At 44.4% G+C, this 22009-nt stretch overlaps 1 protein-coding gene across 9 annotated transcripts in view; it reads left to right on the forward strand.

Annotated features, from left to right (window-relative positions):
• The window catches only part of ank3a (ankyrin 3a), a 114353-nt gene that overhangs the window by 47866 nt on the left and 44478 nt on the right, over window positions 1–22009 (forward strand). For 5 of the 9 annotated variants that reach the window (XM_029752554.1, XM_029752555.1, XM_029752556.1 and 2 more), the window contains exons 2-18: window positions 153–254; window positions 768–866; window positions 1569–1667; window positions 4576–4674; window positions 5439–5624; window positions 6152–6175; window positions 8207–8305; window positions 8940–9038; window positions 9717–9815; window positions 10047–10244; window positions 12899–12997; window positions 13212–13310; window positions 13692–13790; window positions 13917–14114; window positions 15962–16060; window positions 17633–17731; window positions 20513–20710. In XM_029752554.1, the coding sequence (XP_029608414.1) occupies window positions 153–254; window positions 768–866; window positions 1569–1667; window positions 4576–4674; window positions 5439–5624; window positions 6152–6175; window positions 8207–8305; window positions 8940–9038; window positions 9717–9815; window positions 10047–10244; window positions 12899–12997; window positions 13212–13310; window positions 13692–13790; window positions 13917–14114; window positions 15962–16060; window positions 17633–17731; window positions 20513–20710 (1995 nt within the window). The remainder of the gene's footprint in view (window positions 1–152; window positions 255–767; window positions 867–1568; window positions 1668–4575; window positions 4675–5438; window positions 5625–6151; window positions 6176–8206; window positions 8306–8939; window positions 9039–9716; window positions 9816–10046; window positions 10245–12898; window positions 12998–13211; window positions 13311–13691; window positions 13791–13916; window positions 14115–15961; window positions 16061–17632; window positions 17732–20512; window positions 20711–22009) is intronic. The other 4 variants (XM_029752558.1, XM_029752561.1, XM_029752562.1 and 1 more) reach the window with 1 other exon arrangement.

A 22009-nucleotide genomic window follows, 5' to 3' on the forward strand; every position in this document is an offset into this window, starting at 1 on the left:
ATCGCTGTGACTACTGAGAACGTGAACCGGTGCTTTCGTTCTAGCCCTCTGCTGTTCAGCAGTAGGAAAATATACCGTATGTACACTATAGTATGTGGCCTGTATTTGACCTATATCTCTCTCTCTCTCTCTGTCTCTCTCTATCTCCTTAGTCGGACAGCAATGCCAGTTACCTGCGAGCAGCGCGGGCTGGGAACCTGGAGAAGGCCCTGGACTACCTCAAGTCTGGGGTAGAAATCAACATCTGCAACCAGGTGGGTTGCTATTTATCCAACATCTGCTCTTCAATTCATTCCCATTTTGTACACAATATGACACTTTTAGAAAATAAAGGTGCTATTTAGAACCTAATAGGGTTCTTTGGTTGTTCCCATAGGAGAGCCTTATGTAGAACCCTTTTTGGCACTAGGTAGAACCCTTTAGGTTCCAGGCAGAACCCTTTTGGGTTCTACCTGGAACCAAGAAGGTTTCTACCTGGAACTCAAAAGGGTTATCCTATGGGGACAGCTGAAGAACCCTTTTTGAACCATTTTTTCTAAGAGTGTATCAGTCAATGTAACTTAAACTATTTGTGTCAAATACATTTAATCCTGTGGCTGTGTGATAAATGTGTCAAATTTAAATCAAGGCCACAACATGAATTAGTCATTTGAATGTACTTGAAAGTCTGAGTAATCTCACACCATGGGCACAACCTGTCTCTCTTTCAGAGAATGTTGGCTGGGTGCCATAGATGTATTTAAACTACTTTCTTTCATTTCATTCAGAATGGGTTGAATGCTCTTCATCTGGCCTCTAAGGAGGGTCATGTAGAGGTGGTGGCTGAGCTGCTGAAGCTAGAGGCCAATGTGGACGCGGCGACCAAGGTGCGTCCCACTCTGCTTCTGTCACTGCTTTGTTGCTGTCAACACTGAGGGGATGATTCAGTGAACTACAAGCATGATGAGGAACCTTTTCCTGGAGACTCATGGTAGCTCCTAGGGCTGATATTCAGTGAGATGTGAGGACCCAGGTTCGATACCCAGTTGGTCACAAACACAACATGAGCTTAGCATTCAGTGGTCAGCATCAGTGTGGTCAGCAGCATGTCCATGTTTGTTCATAGAAAGACTTGGAGACTGTAGCTACCATTAGTGTTCAGTGTTGCCTCTCTCCCAATGGAAGCAGACACTAGTTATATGTCACTTCTGAGCACCCTGAAAAATGCAACACTAAGGAGAGTCTTCAAAGTACTCAACATCAAACTCTTCAGCTCTTCAAATTAAACCTCAGACACTAGTCTAAGGAGGCACAGTAAAGGTAATGTTTGGCTTAGCTGAATGGGCATGATATCTGCACTCCTGCTTTTTGGTTTTAAATGTTGTAATCGAGACACCTGTCTTCAACTCATTCCTTCTCTACCTAGAGGGGAGGGACATATCTGTCCTTTTAGTAGACACAGCATATGTCACTACTGTCATCACAATGCAAACAATGCGCCGGGGGTGCAGCCATGAGGTACACGCGGACACTGGGACTGGTGGAGGAGGGATTAACTGACATGCCTCTCATTCTCTTCTCTAATCCAGAAAGGAAACACCGCTCTTCACATAGCCTCCCTGGCCGGCCAAACGGAAGTGGTGAAAGAGCTAGTGACCAATGGAGCCAATGTGAACGCGCAGTCTCAGGTGGGATATCCATAACACACACACACACACACACACACACAATACATAAGCTCAGGTCATAGATACAGAGCACATCAGAACCCATCATTATACACACATTTTAATGATAAGGAATCTGTACAGGATTCACACTGTAGGCCATCCCCTGACAAACATTTAAAGGCCCAGTTCAGTCAAAAATGTGATTTGCTTGTGTTTTATATACACTACCGTTCATAAGTTTGGAGTCACTTAAAAGTGTTCTTGTTTTTGAAAGAAAAGCAAATTTTTGGTCCTTTAAAATAGTATAGAATTGATCAGAAATACAGTGTAGACATTGTTAATGTTGGAAATGACTATTGTAGCTGGAAACTGCAGATTTTTTTATGGAATATCTATATAGGCAGAGATGCAAAGAAAAATCCATATTTCAGACTGGCCAATAAAAAGAAAAGATTAAGATGGAGAAAGAACAAATACACTGGACAGAGGAACTCTACCTAGAAGGCCAGTTGCTTCACTGTTGAAGTTGAGACTGGTGTTTTGCGGGTACTATTTAATGAAGCTGCCAGTTGAGGATGTACTTGTCCTCTTGCTCAGTTGTGCACCGAGGCCTCCCCACTCCTCTTTCTATTCTGTGATAGGAGTAGTACACAGCGTTGTACGAGATCTTCAGTTTTTTGGCAATTTCTCGCATTGAATAGCCTTCATTTCTCAGAACAAGCATAGACTGACGAGTTTCAGAAGAAAGATCTTTGTTTCTGGCCATTTTGAGCCTGTAATCGAACCCACAAATGCTAATGCTCCAGATACTCAACTAGTCTAAAGAAGGCCAGTTTTATTGCTTCTTTAATCAGCACAACAGTTTTCAGCTGTGCTAACATAATTGCAAAAGGGTTTTCTAATGATCAATTAGTCTTTGAAAATGATAAACTTGGATTAGCTAACACAACGTGCCATTGGAACACAGGAGTGATGGTTGCTGATAATGGGCCTCTGTATGCCTATGTAGATATTCCATAACAAATCAGCCGTTTCCAGCTACAGTAGTCATTTACAACATTAACAATGTCTACACTGTATTTCTGATCAATTTGATGTTATTTTAATGGACCAAAAATGTGCTTTTCTTTCAAAAACAAGGACATTTCTAAGTGACCCCAAACTTTTGAACGGTAGTGTATATTTCCACGCTATGAGGTTGGAATAATACTGTGAAATTGTGGAAATGATTATAATGCCATTTTACTGTAAGAGCTGTTTGAAATGACTGCCTGAAATTTCAGCCTGTTTTGGTGGGATGGTTTTGGCCTGCCTGGCAGTCACCAGGCAGTATATGTTAATAGACCAATAACAAAGAGAGTTTCAAACCACTCTGCCAATAACAGCTACACTACATGGCCAAAAGTAGGTGGACACCCCTTCAAATTTGTGGATTTGGCTATTTCACCCACACCCCGTTGCTGTCAGGTGTATAAAATCGAGCACACCGCCATGCAATCTCCATAGACAAACATTGGAAACGTCTAGGGGCAACAATGGCTCAGCCGTGATGTGGTAGGCCACACAAGCTCACAGAATGGTACCACTGAGTGCTGAAGTGCGTAAAAATCGTCTGTCCTTGGTTGCAACACTCACTACCGAGTTCCAAACTGCCTCTGGAAGCAACGTCAGCACAAAAACTGTTCGTTGGGAGCTTCATGAAATGGGTTTCTATGGCCAAGCAGCCGCACACAAGCCTAAGATCACCATGCACAATGCCAAGCGTCGGCTGGAGTGATGTAAAGCTCGCTACCTTTGGACTCTGGAGCAGTGGAAAGTGATGAATCACACTTCACCAGCTGGCAGTCCAACGAATGAATCTGAGTTTGGCGGATGCAAGGAGAACACTACCTGCCCAAATGCATAGTGCCAACTGTAAAGTTTGGTGGAGGAGGAATAATGGTCTGGAGCTGTTTTTCATGGTTCGGGCTAAGCTCCTTAGTTCAAGTGAAGGGAAATCTTAATGCTACAGCATACAATGACGATCTAGATAATTCTGTGCTTCAAACTTTGTGGTTTTGTCGGGATCGGTGTGGATGAACTTGACTGGCCTGCACAGAGCCTGGAACTCAACCCCATCAAACACGTTTGGGATGAATTGGAACGCCGACTGCTAGCCAGGCCTAATTGCCGAACATCAGTGCCCAACCTCACTAATGCTCTTGTGATTGAATGGAAGCAAGTCCCTGCAGCAAAGTTCCAACATCTAGTGGAAAGCCTTCCTGGAAGAGTGGAGGCTGTTATAGAAGCAAATGGGGGACCAACTCCATATTAATGCCCATGATTTTGGAACAAGATGTTCGACAAGCAGGTGTCCATATACTTTTGGTCATGTACTGTAGATTCTTAATTTAAAAAATATATTAATTAAAAAAATTCCACCAGAGTGCTTATTTTCACTAAGCACAGTTACTGTGGAAGTTGTGTAATATACTTTGTATGGTACTGTATAATTCTCTGAGCTCTGGTATGATAAAGTATGATAGATTTTTCTATGTAAGCAAGTTTACTAGATACAGTAGCTACAGTAGTTGCCTTGGTAACCAAACAAAAATACTTGATAGTTTAGCTAACCAAGCCATCAGTTATAGCTTGCTACTATGAAAATCTAATTCAATCATGCCAATAATGTATTCAATTCAACCTTTGTTTTCAAAAGCAACTCAAACATTGAACATGCAAGATTGAACTATAGCCATTGAATTCTACATTGCTGATAAACTGTACCTTGCATTATTTGGAATTAATGCACGCTTTAGAATGCCCTCAAACCAATCAGAAACAAGTATTCAACAATGCCACGTTATAACATAATATAGGCTACTCTGTGTGCTTTGTGGTTGATTGTTGCTGTTGTAATGAGTTTCCTGTTGGTCCTCTCTTGTAGAATGGCTTCACCCCGCTCTACATGGCAGCCCAGGAGAACCATATTGAGGTGGTTCGCTTCCTCCTGGAACACAACTCCAGCCAGAGTATGGCCACCGAGGTACCTGTGTGTCCCCTCCCACCCTCCCTCCCTCCCACCCTGCCTGTTATGTTGCTTACTGCCCTCTGTCTCTGTCTCTCTCGCTATCTCTCTCTCCCTTCCTCCCTGTTATCTCTACATGTTTACCACCATCCTCCTCTTTTTTCCTCTCTCTCTTCATCCCCTCCCTCCTCCTCTATTTCCATCTCCCTCTTTCTTTCTGTTACTACCTCCCTCTCCTTCCCTCCTTTCCTACCTCACTCTCTCTATTGTAAACTGCCTCCCTCCCCTTCACTCACTCTCTCCCAATCTGGTTCTGTCAGTCTCTCTCTCTCCCTCCATGCTGCATTCAGGGACTTCAGCAGGCAGCGCCTCATTGATTGGTAGTGTATAGTAGAGCTGAATGACCTTGAGCAGGCCGGAGATAAAGTCCTTTATCCCCCTGCCAGCCTCTATGGCCCATTTACACTGAGAGCTGCCTGCTGCTGGAGCCAGGAGCTGCTGCCTCTGATGAAAATCCACCAGTAAAAACCACTGGTCTGGTCCACTGGTCCAACATGAGAAAAAAAAACATGTTAATGGATTAACTCTGACAGCCCTAATAGATTTACATAATATTTTCAATTTGCATAAGGTTCTATGACGTCATCTATCCGAAACTGATTTAAATGGCATACAGACATCAAAGAGCCTAGCAGGCATAACTGTTCCCAAAGCGATATCCCAGTGTTCTTGTAACACATTGTCTTTAGTAATACAGTACTACCCCTATCCCCCTCTAACAGGACGGGTTCACCCCTCTGGCGGTGGCGCTGCAGCAGGGGCATGACCAAGTGGTGTCTCTGCTCCTGGAGAACGACACCAAGGGCAAGGTGCGTCTGCCCGCCCTGCACATCGCCGCCCGCAAGGACGACACCAAGGCAGCAGCGTTACTGCTCCAGAACGACCGCAACGCAGATGTGGAGTCCAAGGTGACCACTACACCACATTCTGCAAACGTTATCTCTCTCTCCCTTTGTTTCTCACCTCTGTCTTTCTGGCTCTTTTCTTATATGAGTAGGATCATATGTTTTAATGAAATTGTTTAAATGTGTTTCTTTGTTTATTTAATTGTTTTCTTATGTTTTTTTACTTTGAGGTTTGTGTGTAATAATGTGTAGGTGCATGTGTGATAATGCATTACATTATTCTCAGTAAGACAATACAGAGAGGAGAGAAGGAAAGCTGGATATAAAGAGACATGGCTGATTCTGTACTGTGACCTTATATCCTGCAGAACAATTTAACCACAACTGACAGTTTGGTTTGGAACTTTGCAACTTTTACTCTTAATGTTAACAACAGTTTCTGTATAAAGTTGAGCGATTCAAAACCTCTCTGGCCAACTAGAGACCTACTCCAGTAACTCCACCTGTAATCGCTCCTCGTTGTGTGATGTTGTGCGCACACTAACCACCCGTCTCTCCTCTCTTGGCCGGCCTTGTGCCGTCTCCCCTAGATGATGGTGAATAAAACGACAGAGGTATACCTGTACACTGTACTGTACTTATTCTATCCATCGTAGCTTAAACAAATCCAGAAAACCACCTCCTGTATCATGCACTAGTGTTGTTGCAGCCCCATATCTCCCTTCTTTTTCATTATTTTTTTGGTATTTTCCCCATCACTTCATTCATGTAGTGTATCTCTTATTACTGGTAGATACCAATAGCTCTGTAATATTGCATCATGTCTTACTAATACTGATGTGGACTGTGGATATCTGTTGCTGGAGGCTAGGAGGGTTCCAAGGAAGATATCCTGCCATAACATGGTTAATGATAAATAATGTTATGACACAATACTTAAGTGTTACTGTTTATCAGACTGTATTTTGATCATAATCTGGCCTATTAGGTTTGTTAAAGAACCCAGCCTCTCAGCAGCAGAGAAATTGTCTACTTGTTAGTTTATTAGACTGCATTTACAGTACCAGTCAAAAGTTTGGACACACCTACTCATTTCAGGCTTTTTCTTTATTTTTACTATTTTCTACATTGTAGAATAATAGTGAAGACATCAAAACTATGAAATAACACATATGGAATCATGTAGTAACTAAAAAAGTGTAAAAAAAAATACAAATATATTTTATATTTGAGATTCTTCAAAGAAGCCACCCTTTGCCTTGATGACAGCTCTGCACACTCTTGGCATTCTCTCAGGCAGCTTCATGAGGTGGTTTTGCAAAGCTGTCATCAAGGAAAAGGTTGGCTTCTTTGAAGAATCTCAAATATAAAATATATTTTGATTTGTTTAACACTTTTTTGTTTACTACATGGTTCCATATGTGTTATTTCATAGTTTTGATGTCTTCACTATTATTCTACAATGTAGAAAATAGTAAAAATAACAAAAACCCTTGAACGAGTAGGTGTGTCCAAACTTTTGACTGGTACTGTATATCTTAACCTCCCCAACCCCCATAGTGCATGGGACATGAGTTACCTCTTGTTGGTGCTGTTTCCAAAGTAAAAACGACAGAAGAACCCCACCACACCAAATGATGGCAGAGGACTGCCCTCTCAGAATGCCTGTTTTGGCCGGCATGGCTAGTATCTTTACTTGGCTTTGTACATGTAGATATTTGAGCCTTAACCTCACTGCATGATAGTAGATGCTAAAAGCATTGCCAATCAATAGTTTGGATAGTTGGATTAACTCCTAATGTGTTTTAAATGTAATGGAACCATCTGTGTCGTATGGTGAATGATAGAAATATTGACACAGTTTCTGATTAAGAAATGTTTAATGCAGAACTATCTCTTATTTGTATGAAACCTCAGAGGTCAAGCTGATTTGTTTATCATTTTAGAATAGAAATAGAACGCAACTTTAGTGGTTTATGTGCAGGAAGCTTTGGTGACCACCTGCTTTGTGCAGGATTATTGGCTTTATCTTAAATTATCTCCTTCATTAGATAGCTTTATCTAAAAGTATCTCTCTGATTGGCTAGCTTTATCTAAAAGCATCTCCGTGATGTGCCCTTTCCCATTATATTCCTCTTGCTTAGACAGCTGTTTCCCTCTAAGCCATGGTTTCATTAGGAAATCACCAATGAACGATATACGTTACATTCACATGTGAAGACGTAACCTATTTATGGTACGTTTGTGCTTTGACACAACAAGGCCTCTTGGCTGTTGTTGAAATTCTACATAAACTACAGTCTGTAACTGGGGACGTCATGCCACTGTGTCTATCCTTATTGTGTGGTAGTTATCGTGTCATGGTCCAGTATAACACTGTGGTAAGGGTGAAATAATCCTGAAAGCTCACGATCTCTTTGAATGGTACGTCATATGAACGTCAACATAGGCTACTATTCACATTCTAGTCGGCAGGATCTGTGTTTGGGTTTTGAAAACAAAGAGTTGCTCTGCCACAGTGAAAATTGTTGATGTGTAAGAAGCTGCCTGTAAACGTACGTGAGTGTAATTTGAGAGAGCAATATCAGTCCCGTGGTCGTCTCTGACTCCTGTGTCGTTGTGTTTGTGTGCACTGCTCTCCTCAGAGCGGCTTCACTCCTCTCCACATCGCTGCTCACTATGGCAACATCAACGTGGCCACGCTTCTGCTGAATCGAGGGGGAGCTGTGGACTTCATGGCCAGGGTAATGCTGCACCGCCCTCTGCTGGACAGGAGGAGCTACTACCAACAGTCCACTACACTCTATGGAGCCGTACCCACAACAGTCTTACACCACAACCCAAATGACTCACACAACGCTCAGAGCCTCCCCCACACACCCCTCCCACAGCCTGTACTCATGTCATATTGTGATAGTGTTGCAATCATAACGACACGTAACAACAGACCCAACAGCGTTAGAGGTTAGCTTAATGGGCATCAGAGACAGCCTGTAATTATATGAAACGGCAGCGTCTGGCTGTAATGTTTGTGTTTCTGTTTGAAGTCGACAGTAATTAATGATTAGCTCCACAGTAAATTACACAAGAGATGGCTTATAAATAACACTCAACAATGGACAGCGTTACACCCCCTTAGTTAAACACACCACACACACCATTCAGAATACTTTGAATATCAGCTTATCAAATTATTGTTTGTTTGTCAAATGATTATGTTTTTGTAAAAGGAGAAGGCTGGCATCTTTCTGTTACTGGATTCAGATGCTGTTTAGTTTTACTCACAGGACTAAGTATTACCATATGGACGACATCCAAATAATATTCACAGTTGTGTATTGTGTGGCTCACTCCCACCTCCTCTCTGTGTTGTAACAGAATGACATCACACCTCTCCATGTGGCATCTAAAAGAGGAAATAGTAACATGGTCAAACTGTTGTTGGACAGAGGATCCAAAATAGATGCCAAGACCAAGGTGAGTGCCTTCACAGAATTAAATGCGGGTTAGCATTTATTGAGATTACTCATGTTCTGATGGCAGCTCTGCAGAGTGGTCACTAGCTGGCACAGCCACAAAGTCATAAAATCTGATTTTAATCCTGATCTTACCCTTAACCCTTACCACACTGCTAACCCTGATGCCTAACCCTAACCACATTGCTAACCCTAATGCCTAACCCTAACCACACTGCTAACCCTAATGCTTAACCCTAACCTTAAATTATAACCAAAAAGCACATTTTTGTTTTCATGAATTTGAACAATAAAGCCAATTTTGACTTTGCAGCTGGCCCATCTAGAGTAAATCGCTCAGTTCTGCCTGCAGGGCAAGACTCGTGACAATAAACGCCGACCTGCAAATGAAATACAACACTGTGTACTGTATATATGTCTATATGAGGGCCTTCTCTTCTATATGAGGCCTACAGGACTTGTTGTTAGTGGTAGCAGTAGGCATGTTGTCATGTATATACCTAACTACCTAACATGCACTACTTTGTCATTGTTATATTTTTTAACTCTGTTCTATTACAGTATGAGTTCCCTTAAATATTATCAAGATATGCGCTTTTCTGCATTCAGTCCATAGTGGGCTGAATGTTTCATAAGCTCCACCGCTCTGAGTTCTTATTGACTGTGTTGTTATGTGTAGGACGGACTGACACCTCTTCACTGTGGAGCGAGGAGCGGTCATGAACAAGTGGTTGAGATTCTGCTGGACCGCGGAGCCCCTATTCTGTCCAAGACAAAGGTAGAGCCTTCTCTTATCATATACTTGGTTACTAAAATGACAACACTTGCATCTACCTTATTGTAAAACACATGTTCATCCAGGTAACATTTGCAGAGCATTGATCTAAAGTTGTGTTTGCAAATATGTCCTACCACTGAGAGAATTGTGATTGTCACAGAACGTTGCTGTAATCTAACATTTTCAGCTGCTACAGAACATTGGTTACCATTATGTCTGTAACCCTTTCAGAATGGGCTGTCCCCCCTGCACATGGCCACTCAGGGCGACCATATCAACTGTGTCCAGCTCCTCCTTCAGAACGATGTCCCTGTTGATGATGTCACCAACGACTACCTGACAGCGCTACACGTGGCCGCCCACTGTGGACACTACAAAGTGGCCAAGCTCATAGTGGACAAGAAGGCCAACCCTAACGCTAAAGCACTGGTGAGAAAGTCAGGGTGTACAAGTTCAAAATACTATTGTCCATTTTAGTTAGAAATTGACATTTATAAACAGCTTAATAAATAGAGCACCATCGTAAGTGTTAGTTAAAAAGCAGCTTTCAGTGCCACATTACACTGGTCCACATTTCAGTGGTCTCCTTTTGTTTGCTATTTAGCTGTGTAATTGCTGTGGGTATCTTTCATAGCAGCATTTCCGTGCACACAGAACCGTGAAACTGCGACCTGAGAGGTGGGAGAAGGTGGGACGGATTCGTCCCGTCATTCTGCTGACTGCTCTTGTTTATTGTTCCGGGAGTTGTGTCTGTTTGTGTCCTCAGCCCCTGGGTGGGGTCGGCAACTGTCTTTTTCTTCAGCCAGGCTCACTTCCTGACTGCAGTAACTTCCCTTTTTCATACTGATAAAAGTCATCAGAGCTGTGACAATGCACGTCCGTCCTTCAGTACTGTACCATTCACAACAACACAGTGGATAGATTCTTAGAGCTCGCATTATTCTAAAATTGATTACATTTTTAAAAAATCGTCATCAATCTACACACAATACCCCATAATGACAAAGCGAAAACAGGTTAAAAAATAAACGTATTTACATAAGTATTCAGACCCTTTGCTGTGAGACTCGAAATTGAGCTCAGGTGCATCCTGTTTCCATTGATCATCCTTGATATGTTTCTACAACTTGATTGGAGTCCACCTGTGGTAAATTCAGTTAATTTGACATGATTTGGTAAGGCACACACCTGTCTATATAAGGTCCCACAGTTGTCAGAGCAAAAACCAAGCCATGAGGTCGAAGGAATTGTCCGTAGAGCTCCGAGACAGGATTGTGTCGAGGCACAGATCTGGGGAAGGGTACCAAAACATTTCTGCAGCATTGACGGTCCCCAAGAACACAGTGGCCTCCTCCATTCTTAAATAGAAGAAGTTTGGAACCACCAAGACTCTTCCTAGAGCTGGCCACCCGGCCAAACTGAGCAATCTGGGAAGAAGGGCCTTGGTCAGGGAGGTGACCAAGAACCCGATGGTCACTCTGACAGAGCTCCAGAGTTCATCTGTGGAGATGGGAGAACCTTCCAGAAGGACAACCATCTCTGCAGCACTCCACCAATCAGGCCTTTATGGTAGAGTGGCCAGATGGAAGCCACTCCTCAGTAAAAGGCATGTCGTGGAAATTCCTATACAGGGACACTCGAAGTCAATCTTAAATAAATCATCCTTTATTTGTCAGCGTGCTAGAGAGGTTCCAACCAACTCAATGCACCATAGTACACATGTCAATCAGAAGCTCTGCTTGGGCAGTCCCAGCAGTTGTCTTGTATACGGCTATACACAGACAAGTTATATTTGCATGATTTAGTAAATTAATTAATCATTACCGTTTTGATTCATTCATTTGACCGACCAATATTGGTTCATAACATTTGACAAACCAACACCTCACGAGGCTTCTCCTCTCTAAGATGAGACCTTGAAACTGAGATATCTTTTGTTCGTTCTCAAAACAAGGTCTGGGCGTACTGCCAAATTGCAGATACTGATAGGTGAGGATTTGTTAAATCAGTCACTTGCATGAACACATAATTTGATTATTAGAACACCACATGAATTGAACACAGAAATGAGTTATAAGAAAAGCACAAACATTAAAATTCCATTACAGGCACGTGACAGCCTGCTTGGAGTTTGCCAAAAGGCATCTAAAGGACAAAAATATGCTCCAGAGCACTCAGGACCTCAGACTGGGACGAAGGTTCACTTTCCAACAGGACAACGACCCTAAGCACACAGCCAAGACTACGCAGGAGTGGCTTCGTGACAAGTCTCTGAATGTCCTTGAGTGGCCCAGCCAGAGCCCGATCGAACATCTCTGGAGAGACCTGATAATAGCTGTGCAGCGACGCTCCCCATCCAACCTGACAGAGCTTGAGAGGATCTGCAGAGAAGAATGGGAGAAACTCCCCAAATACAGGTGTGCCAAGTAGCGTCATACCCAAGAAGACTCGATGCTGTAATTATTGCCAAAGGTTCTTCAACGAAGTACTGAGTAAAGGGTTTGAATACTTATGTAAATGTCATATTTTATATTTTTATACATTTGCAAAAATGTCTAAAAACCAGTTTTTGCCTTGTCATTATGGGGTATTGTGTGTAGATTGATGAGGACGTTTTTATTTAATCCATTTTGGAATAAGGCTGTAACGTAACAAAATGTGGAAAAAGGGAAGGGGTCTGAATACTTTCCGAATGCTCTGTACATACTCCCTTCAAATGGCTTAGGTCTGATGATCTGCAGAGCTACGTTGTGTGTGTTTGAGATTGTATGTGTGCGTGCCTGTGTGTATGTGTGTGTGTTTTGAGAGAAAAGACTGTCTTGGCACACATCACTAAGTATGTTGTCATGCTTTGTGGTGACTGAAACCATGGGTGTGGTGACCGAGGTTTACTGGCTAGAAGAAACTGTGTGGACAGTTGTAACACTATTGGGGCATAAAACTCAGTTAGGTTTACAATAAGATGTTTCTCTCTCACATGTTTATACTACAGAAAAAATAGGGGTAAAAGGAAACTGCTGTTTTCCTTAGAAACTAAAACCTGTGCCAAAATACCTGAGGAGTTGAGTGGTTTTTGTTTATAGAACGGCTTCACCCCGCTTCACATCGCCTGCAAGAAGAACCGCGCCAAAGTGATGGAGCTGCTGCTGAAACACGGAGCGTCGATCCAGGCTGTGACAGAGGTACTCTACGGTTAGAGGGCTGGGCTGTGCCTGCGGTAACACACAGGGCGTTAGGGATAGGAAGAACAGACTGGTCTGGGAACTTCAAAGATCATAGACAGATTGATCATTTTGTTTAGGTACAGCTGTGTGTTTCCCTTACTGTAGAGACATACTGTAGGTACAGCTGAACCCAGGCTATTGATTGTTGACTATCATTGTGATTTTCTTGCAGTCTGGACTCACTCCTATTCATGTGGCAGCTTTTATGGGACATGAGAACATTGTCAACTCACTGACGCATCACGGAGCTTCGCCCAACACCACCAACGTGGTAGGTGTTACACTACACTCAGCTCTTCAGAAGTTAAACCCAAAACAATTAGCTAGTCAAAATAGAGTAATACATACCATGCAGGTCACGTGTGTATGTGTGTGTGTGTGTGTGTGTGTGTGTGTGTGTGTGTGCGTGTTTGGTTTTACTATCCTAGTGGGGACCCGAAGTCCTCACAAGGATAGTAAAACAAGGAAAATTCGGACAAGTGGGGACATTTCGCCTGTCCCCATAAGGAAAAAGGCAATTTTAGGGTTAGGGGTTTGGGGTTAAAGCTATGGTTAAGGTTAGTTTTAGGGTTAGGGAAAATAGGATTTTGAATGGGAATCAATTGTTTGGTTCCCACAAGGATAGTAAAACAAACGTGTGTGTGTTTTCCAGAGGGGCGAGACAGCGCTGCACATGGCAGCCCGGGCGGGTCAGGCGGACGTGGTGCGATACCTGCTGCAGAATGGAGCTAAGGTGGAGACTAAGGCCAAGGTGAGCAGAGGTTAGGGGTCAGGGAGTCCTTCGTTGCCTAACTGGGCTCTGAAACGATGTGGTGTCACTTTTTTTTTACATTGTGAAGTGAATAGACAGAGTATAATAGTGTTTGTCTCCCTCCAGGACGACCAGACGGCGCTGCACATCTCCAGCCGGCTGGGGAAGGCCGACATCGTCCAGCAGCTGCTGCAGAGGGGGGCTTCTGCTAACGCTGCCACCACGTCAGGCTACACACCCCTCCACCTGGCTGCCCGCGAAGGTCACGAGGACGTAGCCGCCATGCTGCTGGACCAGGGTGCATCGCTGTCAGCCTCCACTAAGGTCAGTGTGATTGAGTTAGGGTCCAACCAGAAAAGGAAAAGCCAGCACTCTCAAATAAAGAATGAAATGTATTAGTATCAGTTCAGCCATGGTGGTTGTGGTTTAGTCAGCAGAGGATCAGCAGAGTCAGGCTAAGGACAGTGTGGATTGCACATTACTACTATTGATTGGAGAATAATAGTAATTTGAAGCCGCTTTTCCTTACCACTGGTGTTTCTTGTTCATTTCCTAAACCTTATCAGGATGAAAATGACATGGAAGCTAATTTCCTTACGCTTCCACACACGTAATTGAGCTACAGATGTAGGATCTTATTTTGACCTATATTGTTACAGACAAATAATCCTGCAGCAACAGGGTTTGAACATTTAGTCCATAATGTTGCTTGATCGGTGGTTAGGCTATTAGCTGGCCAAAAGCAGTCTACATGAAAAGTGCAATACTGTTAATATAACCATGTGTTAGTATGGGTTTTCAGGGAATTTATGTAAATCACAAAGCTCATGCGGTGCAGGAAAATTCTCACCAACAAAAGAGTGATCAAATTAAGATCCTACATCTGTATGAACTTCTTGAAGGTCAAAGAAGAGTGTTTCGTAGACTTTGGGGAATTGGTGTGTGCTCATGTATAATGTGGCAGTGTATATTGCAGAAGGATGTCCTTGAAGGTGACACCCTGTCAGAGGAATAGATTAATGAAGGGTAAACCCCACTGTGCCTCCATCTCTCTCTCGCTCTCTCTATCTCTCTTTCTCTCGCCCACTCTGTCTGCCTGCCTGCCTGTCTGCCTGTCTGTCTGTCTGTCTGTCTGTCTGTCTGTCTGTCTGTCTGTCTGTCTGTCTGTCTGTCTGTCAAACACACACTGTATTTGAGGACACAGTACCTTAGACAGCTGTCCAGAGAGATGACGTCAGGTCACAGCTGTCCAGTTGATTGGCTGTGTTGGTACTGCACAGTACAGTGACTGCAGAGGGCAGTCATTTTGTTCCATTTGGCTTTGTCAGTGTAACAACTTGTTTTAACAATAACACCATGGAGGATCGGAGGATCCTCTTTGGACCAAGAAGTAGAATACCTTTGGAGATGTTAGAAAATAAACAATGGCATCTGAAGAAAAGTTGGCCGTAACGGGACATCAAAATCACATGGCAGTATGGAGCGTGAATTACGACATAAGGACAATTAGGCCAAACGTTGCTGTGTGTGAAATGGGAGTTATCTGTGGGAGTTCCACATCACTCTGGAAAATATGACCTAATGTCTTAAAATACTTTTCCGTACACAGAGGGACTTAACAAAGAGGGACGCCATGATTAACATGATCACATTATGCGCTATCCTTTTATAGATGAGGAATAGGATATGAGAAACAGACCCAGTGACATATTCTCTCAGGGTGAAACATCCCACTGAGCAAGACAAAGACCTTGTCCACCCACCATACTTTCTTTCACATGGCCATGAAGCTAAAGTGAACGAGACCCTACTCTAAGGTTATTTAACAGTGTCCCGTCCCGTCCTTTCCTGTTATTGAAAGGTTTGCAACGTTGTACAACCTTGCACATCTTGAATGCTCTCAGCTCTCCTTTATAACATATAGTGCTGTCAGTTAGGTTAGAGCTACCCGGGATCCTTGGGATGTCCCTAACCTAAACCCTAAACTTAACCATAACCCTTACCTAACCTGAATCTTAACCGTTTTAAATTTAAACTTCAATGGGATGACGTCAGAGTTGGATGTCCCAAGAATCCCATTTAGACTTTTCCCTGTCAGTTAGGTTGCCAGAGCAGCTCTGTTCTCCCTGGCTGTCTCAAGTTGATGATGTGTCTCCTGATGTCTTCTACAGAAAGGGTTCAGTCCTCTTCACGTGGCAGCCAAGTATGGCAAGATGGAAGTGGCCAGCCTGCTTCTTCAGAAGAGAGCAGCTCCGGATGCAGCTGGAAAGGTGGGATGTGTGAAGAGAGCAACTCTTGAAATCCAATAATATTCGCTTGGCCATAGAATTAGAGTTGCTTCTAGTTCTATGAGATTGGTTGTGATGTTTGAGACAATATCATTCATTCTAATAGAGTGAGTGAAATAGTAGAGCTCCACCCTCCCCTCTCCTCCCCTCGTCCCTCCCCTCTACTCTCCCCTTCCCCTCCCCTCTACTATCCCCTCCTCTCCACTCTCCCCCTCCCCTCCACTCTCCTCTTCCCTCCCCTCCACTCTCCTCTCCTCTCCCCTCCCCTCCCCTCTTCCCTCCCCTCTACTCTCCCCTCCCCTCTACTCTCCCCCTCCCCTCTACTCTCCCCTCCCCTCTTCCCTCCCCTCCACTCTTCCCTCCCCTCTACTCTCCCCCTCCCCTCTACTCTCCCCCTCCCCTCTACTCTCCCCTCCTCTCCACCCTCCCCTCTCCTCCACTCTCCCCTCCCCTCCCCTCTTCCCTCCCCTCCACTCTCCCCTCCCCTCTTCCCTCCCCTCTACTCTCCCCTCCTCTCCACCCTCCCCTCTCCTCCACTCTCCCCTCCACTCTCCCCTCCCCTCTTCCCTCCCCTCCACTCTTCCCTCCCCTCCCCTCTACTCTCCCCCTCCCCTCTACTCTCCCCTCCCCTCTTCCCTCCCCTCTACTCTCCCCCTCCCCTCTACTCTCCCCTCCTCTCCACTCTCCCCTCCACTCTTCCCTCCCCTCCACTCTCCTCCTCCCCTCCACTCTACTCTCCCCTCCTCTTCACCCTCCCCTCCCCCCTCTGTTCGAATGGATGTCATACGTCATCCTGTGGGCCTTTGGCCTCCTTTCCTAGTCTCATCCCCGTCCCTCTGAAAAGGAACAGAACACTACTGAAGATAGACTGTAGGAGCTGCAGCTGGACTGAGGGAAATCATGACTTCTCTCAAGATGGCACAGCTTACAGATGCTTTTCCTCCACTAAAACATTATGGCATGTACTCGTTCACCCTCTTCTAAGACACACAGATGCGTACGGACAGACACATACACACACAAACACACACACCATACTTATGAGGAGCCTACTGGTACTAATTATGTGTCAGATCAGTGTCTGTGTCCAGCCATCTGAAAGTGCTTAACATAATAGCAAGCAGGTATGGTAATGAAGATAGAGGAGACTCCTAAAAATACATGTTTGTGATTTAACAGTTGTTGGTGGTGTCACGCTAAAACAAGTCCCCAACTAATGGGGTATCCAAACTGAAGCAAAATAATATGCAGGCTGTCAGGCACACACAATAACATCATCCGGTTTCCAGGGTGACTATGTCACTAGAAATACATTTTTCTGTAGAAAATATTTCTGTTAAAGTGTTCTGCATTTTGCTAGTTGTGTGGATGCGCTGTAGATGGGCTTAATTCAGCGTTGTGTGCTCATTGGTGTCATGCTAAAACTAGTCCCCGTCTGATTGGGTCCCATCGGCTCCATGGCTTTTCCTCCTGTTCTGTTTATGTTCTGGCTTCCTCCCTTGTGCTTTGGTGTTTGGGCTCCTTCTAACGTGGTGTTGTTTGTGTGTGTTTTAGAGTGGGCTAACTCCACTGCATGTAGCTGCTCACTACGATAATCAGAGGGTGGCTCTACTGCTTCTGGATCAGGGAGCATCTCCCCACGCCGCCGCCAAGGTACTTCACTCGGACACACACACAGTGTCATATTCCGTGTGACACACACACACACACACACACACACACACACACACACACCAGATCAGGCATAATGTGACTAGTATCATACTGGTTTGGGTTCATTTATCTGATTAAAGCAGGCATAAGGTCGATTTCTGACCTTTTGGCCCATAGTGCCAGCTGATAAACATTAAGGTACCAGCTGATAACACACTGATTAACCATTAACTCATGTGTGTCTCTTATATGCTTTTTCTTTGTCTCTTGTCCTTGGCCTGTTTGGATTGGCTATTACTTTTTACTGAAGTGTGTACATCCTGTTACATACTGAATGTTTTAACCAACAAGGATGAGAGCAGAACAGGGGAGGTTAGAAGTGATTTAATTTCCATTGCTGTCTTTCAAAGAGGAACCATGGATGATGTACTGTAGGCTAGCCTAGTATGTGCTAGTGTGTGATAGGATTCAGTGCTCGTGTGTGATAGGATTCAGTGCTCGTGTGTGATAGGATTCAGTGCTCGTGTGTGATAGGATTCAGTGCTCGTGTGTGATAGGATTCAGTGCTCGTGTGTGATAGGATTCAGTGCTCGTGTGTGATAGGATTCAGTGCTCGTGTGTGATAGGATTCAGTGCTCGTGTGTGATAGGATTCAGTGCTCGTGTGTGATAGGATTCAGTGCTCGTGTGTGATAGGATTCAATGCTCGTGTGTGATAGGATTCAGTGCTCGTGTGTGATAGGATTCAGTGCTCGTGTGTGATAGGATTCAGTGCTCGTGTGTGATAGGATTCAGTGCTCGTGTGTGATAGGATTCAGTGCTCGTGTATGATAGGATTCAGTGCTCGTGTGTGATAGGATTCAGTGCTAAGTCGACTGCTTCATACAGCTTTTTTGTCATGACTGTCACAGGCTTCTGTGTGGTCCAATAGAAAAGCATGGTAACTTCGTTACTGCTGTTGTTGAACCGCATAACATTCAGACAAAGCTCTAAATGTGCCAGAGTGGACCATGCCCAGTGACTAGGGTCACCTTGTTGTTGGCTTGCACTCTTACAGGCCCTGTTGTAGTGTTGAAGTAATGCTCAGGTTGTCCAATCACATCCAATAAAACTGTCTTGAATGAGGAAACATTGAAACATTGTAAAATCAATCTCTCTCCCCCCACCCCCTCTCTCCTTCTATAAAGCTATGTTTGCAGGCTACAGTCGGTGTCTCTCGTCTACTTTCAGTGTGCCAGTGTTGTGGAAATAAACTAAATCTTCTCTTTGAAGCCTAGGCTTGGTGAGATGTGGAGATGCAGAGTTATAAGTCACATGACAGGAAACAGTCGATGTCTTTCACAGCTGCCTGTCCCTTGGTCTTCAGACAGACGGACAGACGGACAGAGACGGACAGACGACAGAGACGGACAGACGACAGAGACGGACAGACGACAGAGACGGACGGACGGACAGAGACGGACGGACGGACAGAGACGGACGGACGGACAGAGACGGACGGACGGACAGAGACGGACGGACGGACAGAGACGGACGGACGGACAGAGACGGACGGACGGACAGAGACGGACAGAGACGGACGGACGGACGGACACGGACAGAGACGGACGGACGGACAGAGACGGACAGAGACGGACGGACACGGACAGAGACGGACAGAGACGGACGGACACGGACAGACAGACAGACGGACAGAGACAGACAGACGGACAGAGACAGACAGACGGACAGAGACAGACAGACAGACAGACGGACAGAGACAGACAGACGGACAGAGACAGACGGACAGAGACAGACAGACGGACAGAGACAGACGGACGGCAAGATGGAAAACTGGAAAATTATACTGTCTGGAAAAGCTTTGTCAATGACCCAAAACAGTCGTAGAATATACAAATCTGGTGTAATGCATGAAATCGTACTGTGTCAACTGTGGTATGATATGCTTGTTATCAAGGTATGAACTAATATTACAGAGCAATGGCTAAAGGCACATTTTCCATGTTCTGGACTCCTTGCTCTGAGTTACCTTATTTCTTATATGACAGTTGAAGTAGGTGTCAAGAGCTTGTCTCGCTTTTTCACATCTGCCTACTGCCTCTACCCATGGTCTCAGCTTTGTAGAGATTTCTTAGGAGCAGTTATGCATTAAAGCTGTTAAAAATAATGTTTTAATCCCACAGGACTATTACACCCCCCCAAACCCCACTGCCCTGCATCCCAGGACTATTACACCCCCACTGCCCTGCATCCCAGGACTATTACACCCCCACTGCCCTGCATCCCAGGACTATTACACCCCCACTGCCCTGCATCCCAGGACTATTCAAGGAGTTAAAGCCCCACTGTAGTGTCATACAGCTCCACTAAAGGTCCTCTCCAGGGAAACCCTTTGGGAATGTTGGGATGGATCCGGCTTTAACACCCAGCCAAAGATTCTCTTTCTGCCTGCCTGGGGCTTTTGTTGTTTAGTAGTGTGTGTCCAGTGAAGGGAGAAGAGGGAACATGTTGTTTCTGTTAACCAAGGCCTTAAGCTAAACCATGCATCTAGCTAAGACTATGGGATGTTTACAGTGTACTGTGTGTTATCACCTCTTTATCTAGAACCCTAATGAGATCCCATACACATGCATATCTGTAAAAATAATAGAGTAGAATAGACTAGAATGGAGTCGTAGATTAGAGTAGTATAGAGTAAAGCAGAGCAGAATAGAGCAGAGTAGAGTAGAAAAGAGGATACATAGAGTGCTGAATACATTTTCTCTGTGTCTCTTCCTCTCAGAATGGCTACACACCCCTCCACATAGCTGCCAAGAAGAACCAGATGGACATCGGGACCACGCTACTGGAGTACGGGGCGGACACCAACGCTGTGACCCGCCAGGGCATCAGCCCTGTTCACCTGGCTGCACAGGAGGGCAGTGTGGACCTGGTTTCTCTGCTGCTCACCAAGAACGCCAGCGTCAACATGGGCAACAAGGTAACACACACACACACTGTGTATACACAGCACAAACGGTTCACTATACTACATTCACATAAATACACACACACACCACAAACACACACTCTCACCTGGCCTCACAGGAAGGTTAACTTATGTGAAAATTATAATTGTATAACTCATAGGCCTTAAGACCGGACATCATCAACACTGAAACTAACACACTCATACAGAATAATACTGTTCACATACACACATGCACAACCACAGACCCATGTGTTACCAAAGGCACATACACACACACCAGTGGCCAGGCTTTTCCGAGGCTGATTTAAGTCCACTGATATGAGCCTAGAGGGCCTGTGTCATCCTAATGAGCACTAGTTGAAGGCAGATGACACTTCTCTGTATAGCGCCGTCTTTAGCATGGCGGATCAGACCACAGCTGAGTCTCTCATTTTCACTGACACTTTTCACTGAGTTCAAAAGGAGCCACTGGATTTACCAAGTCTTTTAAAAACAACTTCCTAGCTCGCTAACTATCCCTGTGACTCTTTAAAAACAACCTCCTAGCTAGCTAACTATCCCTGTGACTCTTTAAAAACAACCTCCTAGCTCGCTAACTATCCCTGCGACTCTTTAAAAACAACTTCCTAGCTCGCTAACTATCCCTGTGACTCTTTAAAAACAACCTCCTAGCTCGCTAACTATCCCTGTGACTCTTTAAAAACAACCTCCTAGCTCGCTAACTATCCCTGCGACTCTTTAAAAACAACCTCCTAGCTCGCTAACTATCCCTGTGACTCTTTAAAAACAACCTCCTAGCTAGCTAACTATCCCTGTGACTCTTTAAAAACAACTTCCTAGCTCGCTAACTATCCCTGTGACTCTTTAAAAACAACCTCCTAGCTAGCTAACTATCCCTGCGACTCTTTAAAAACAACCTCCTAGCTCGCTAACTATCCCTGTGACTCTTTAAAAACAACCTCCTAGCTCGCTAACTATCCCTGTGACTCTTTAAAAACAACCTCCTAGCTAGCTAACTATCCCTGCGACTCTTTAAAAACAACCTCCTAGCTAGCTAACTATCCCTGCGACTCTTTAAAAACAACCTCCTAGCTCACTAACTATCCCTGCGACTCTTTAAAAACAACCTCCTAGCTCACTAACTATCCCTGTGACTCTTTAAAAACAACCTCCTAGCTCGCTAACTATCCCTGTGACTCTTTAAAAACAACCTCCTAGCTCACTAACTATCCCTGCGACTCTTTAAAAACAACCTCCTAGCTCGCTAACTATCCCTGTGACTCTTTAAAAACAACCTCCTAGCTCGCT

This window comes from Salmo trutta, chromosome 5 (genome assembly GCF_901001165.1).
Source record: "Salmo trutta chromosome 5, fSalTru1.1, whole genome shotgun sequence".
In the NCBI taxonomy this organism is placed as follows: Eukaryota; Metazoa; Chordata; class Actinopteri; order Salmoniformes; family Salmonidae; genus Salmo; species Salmo trutta.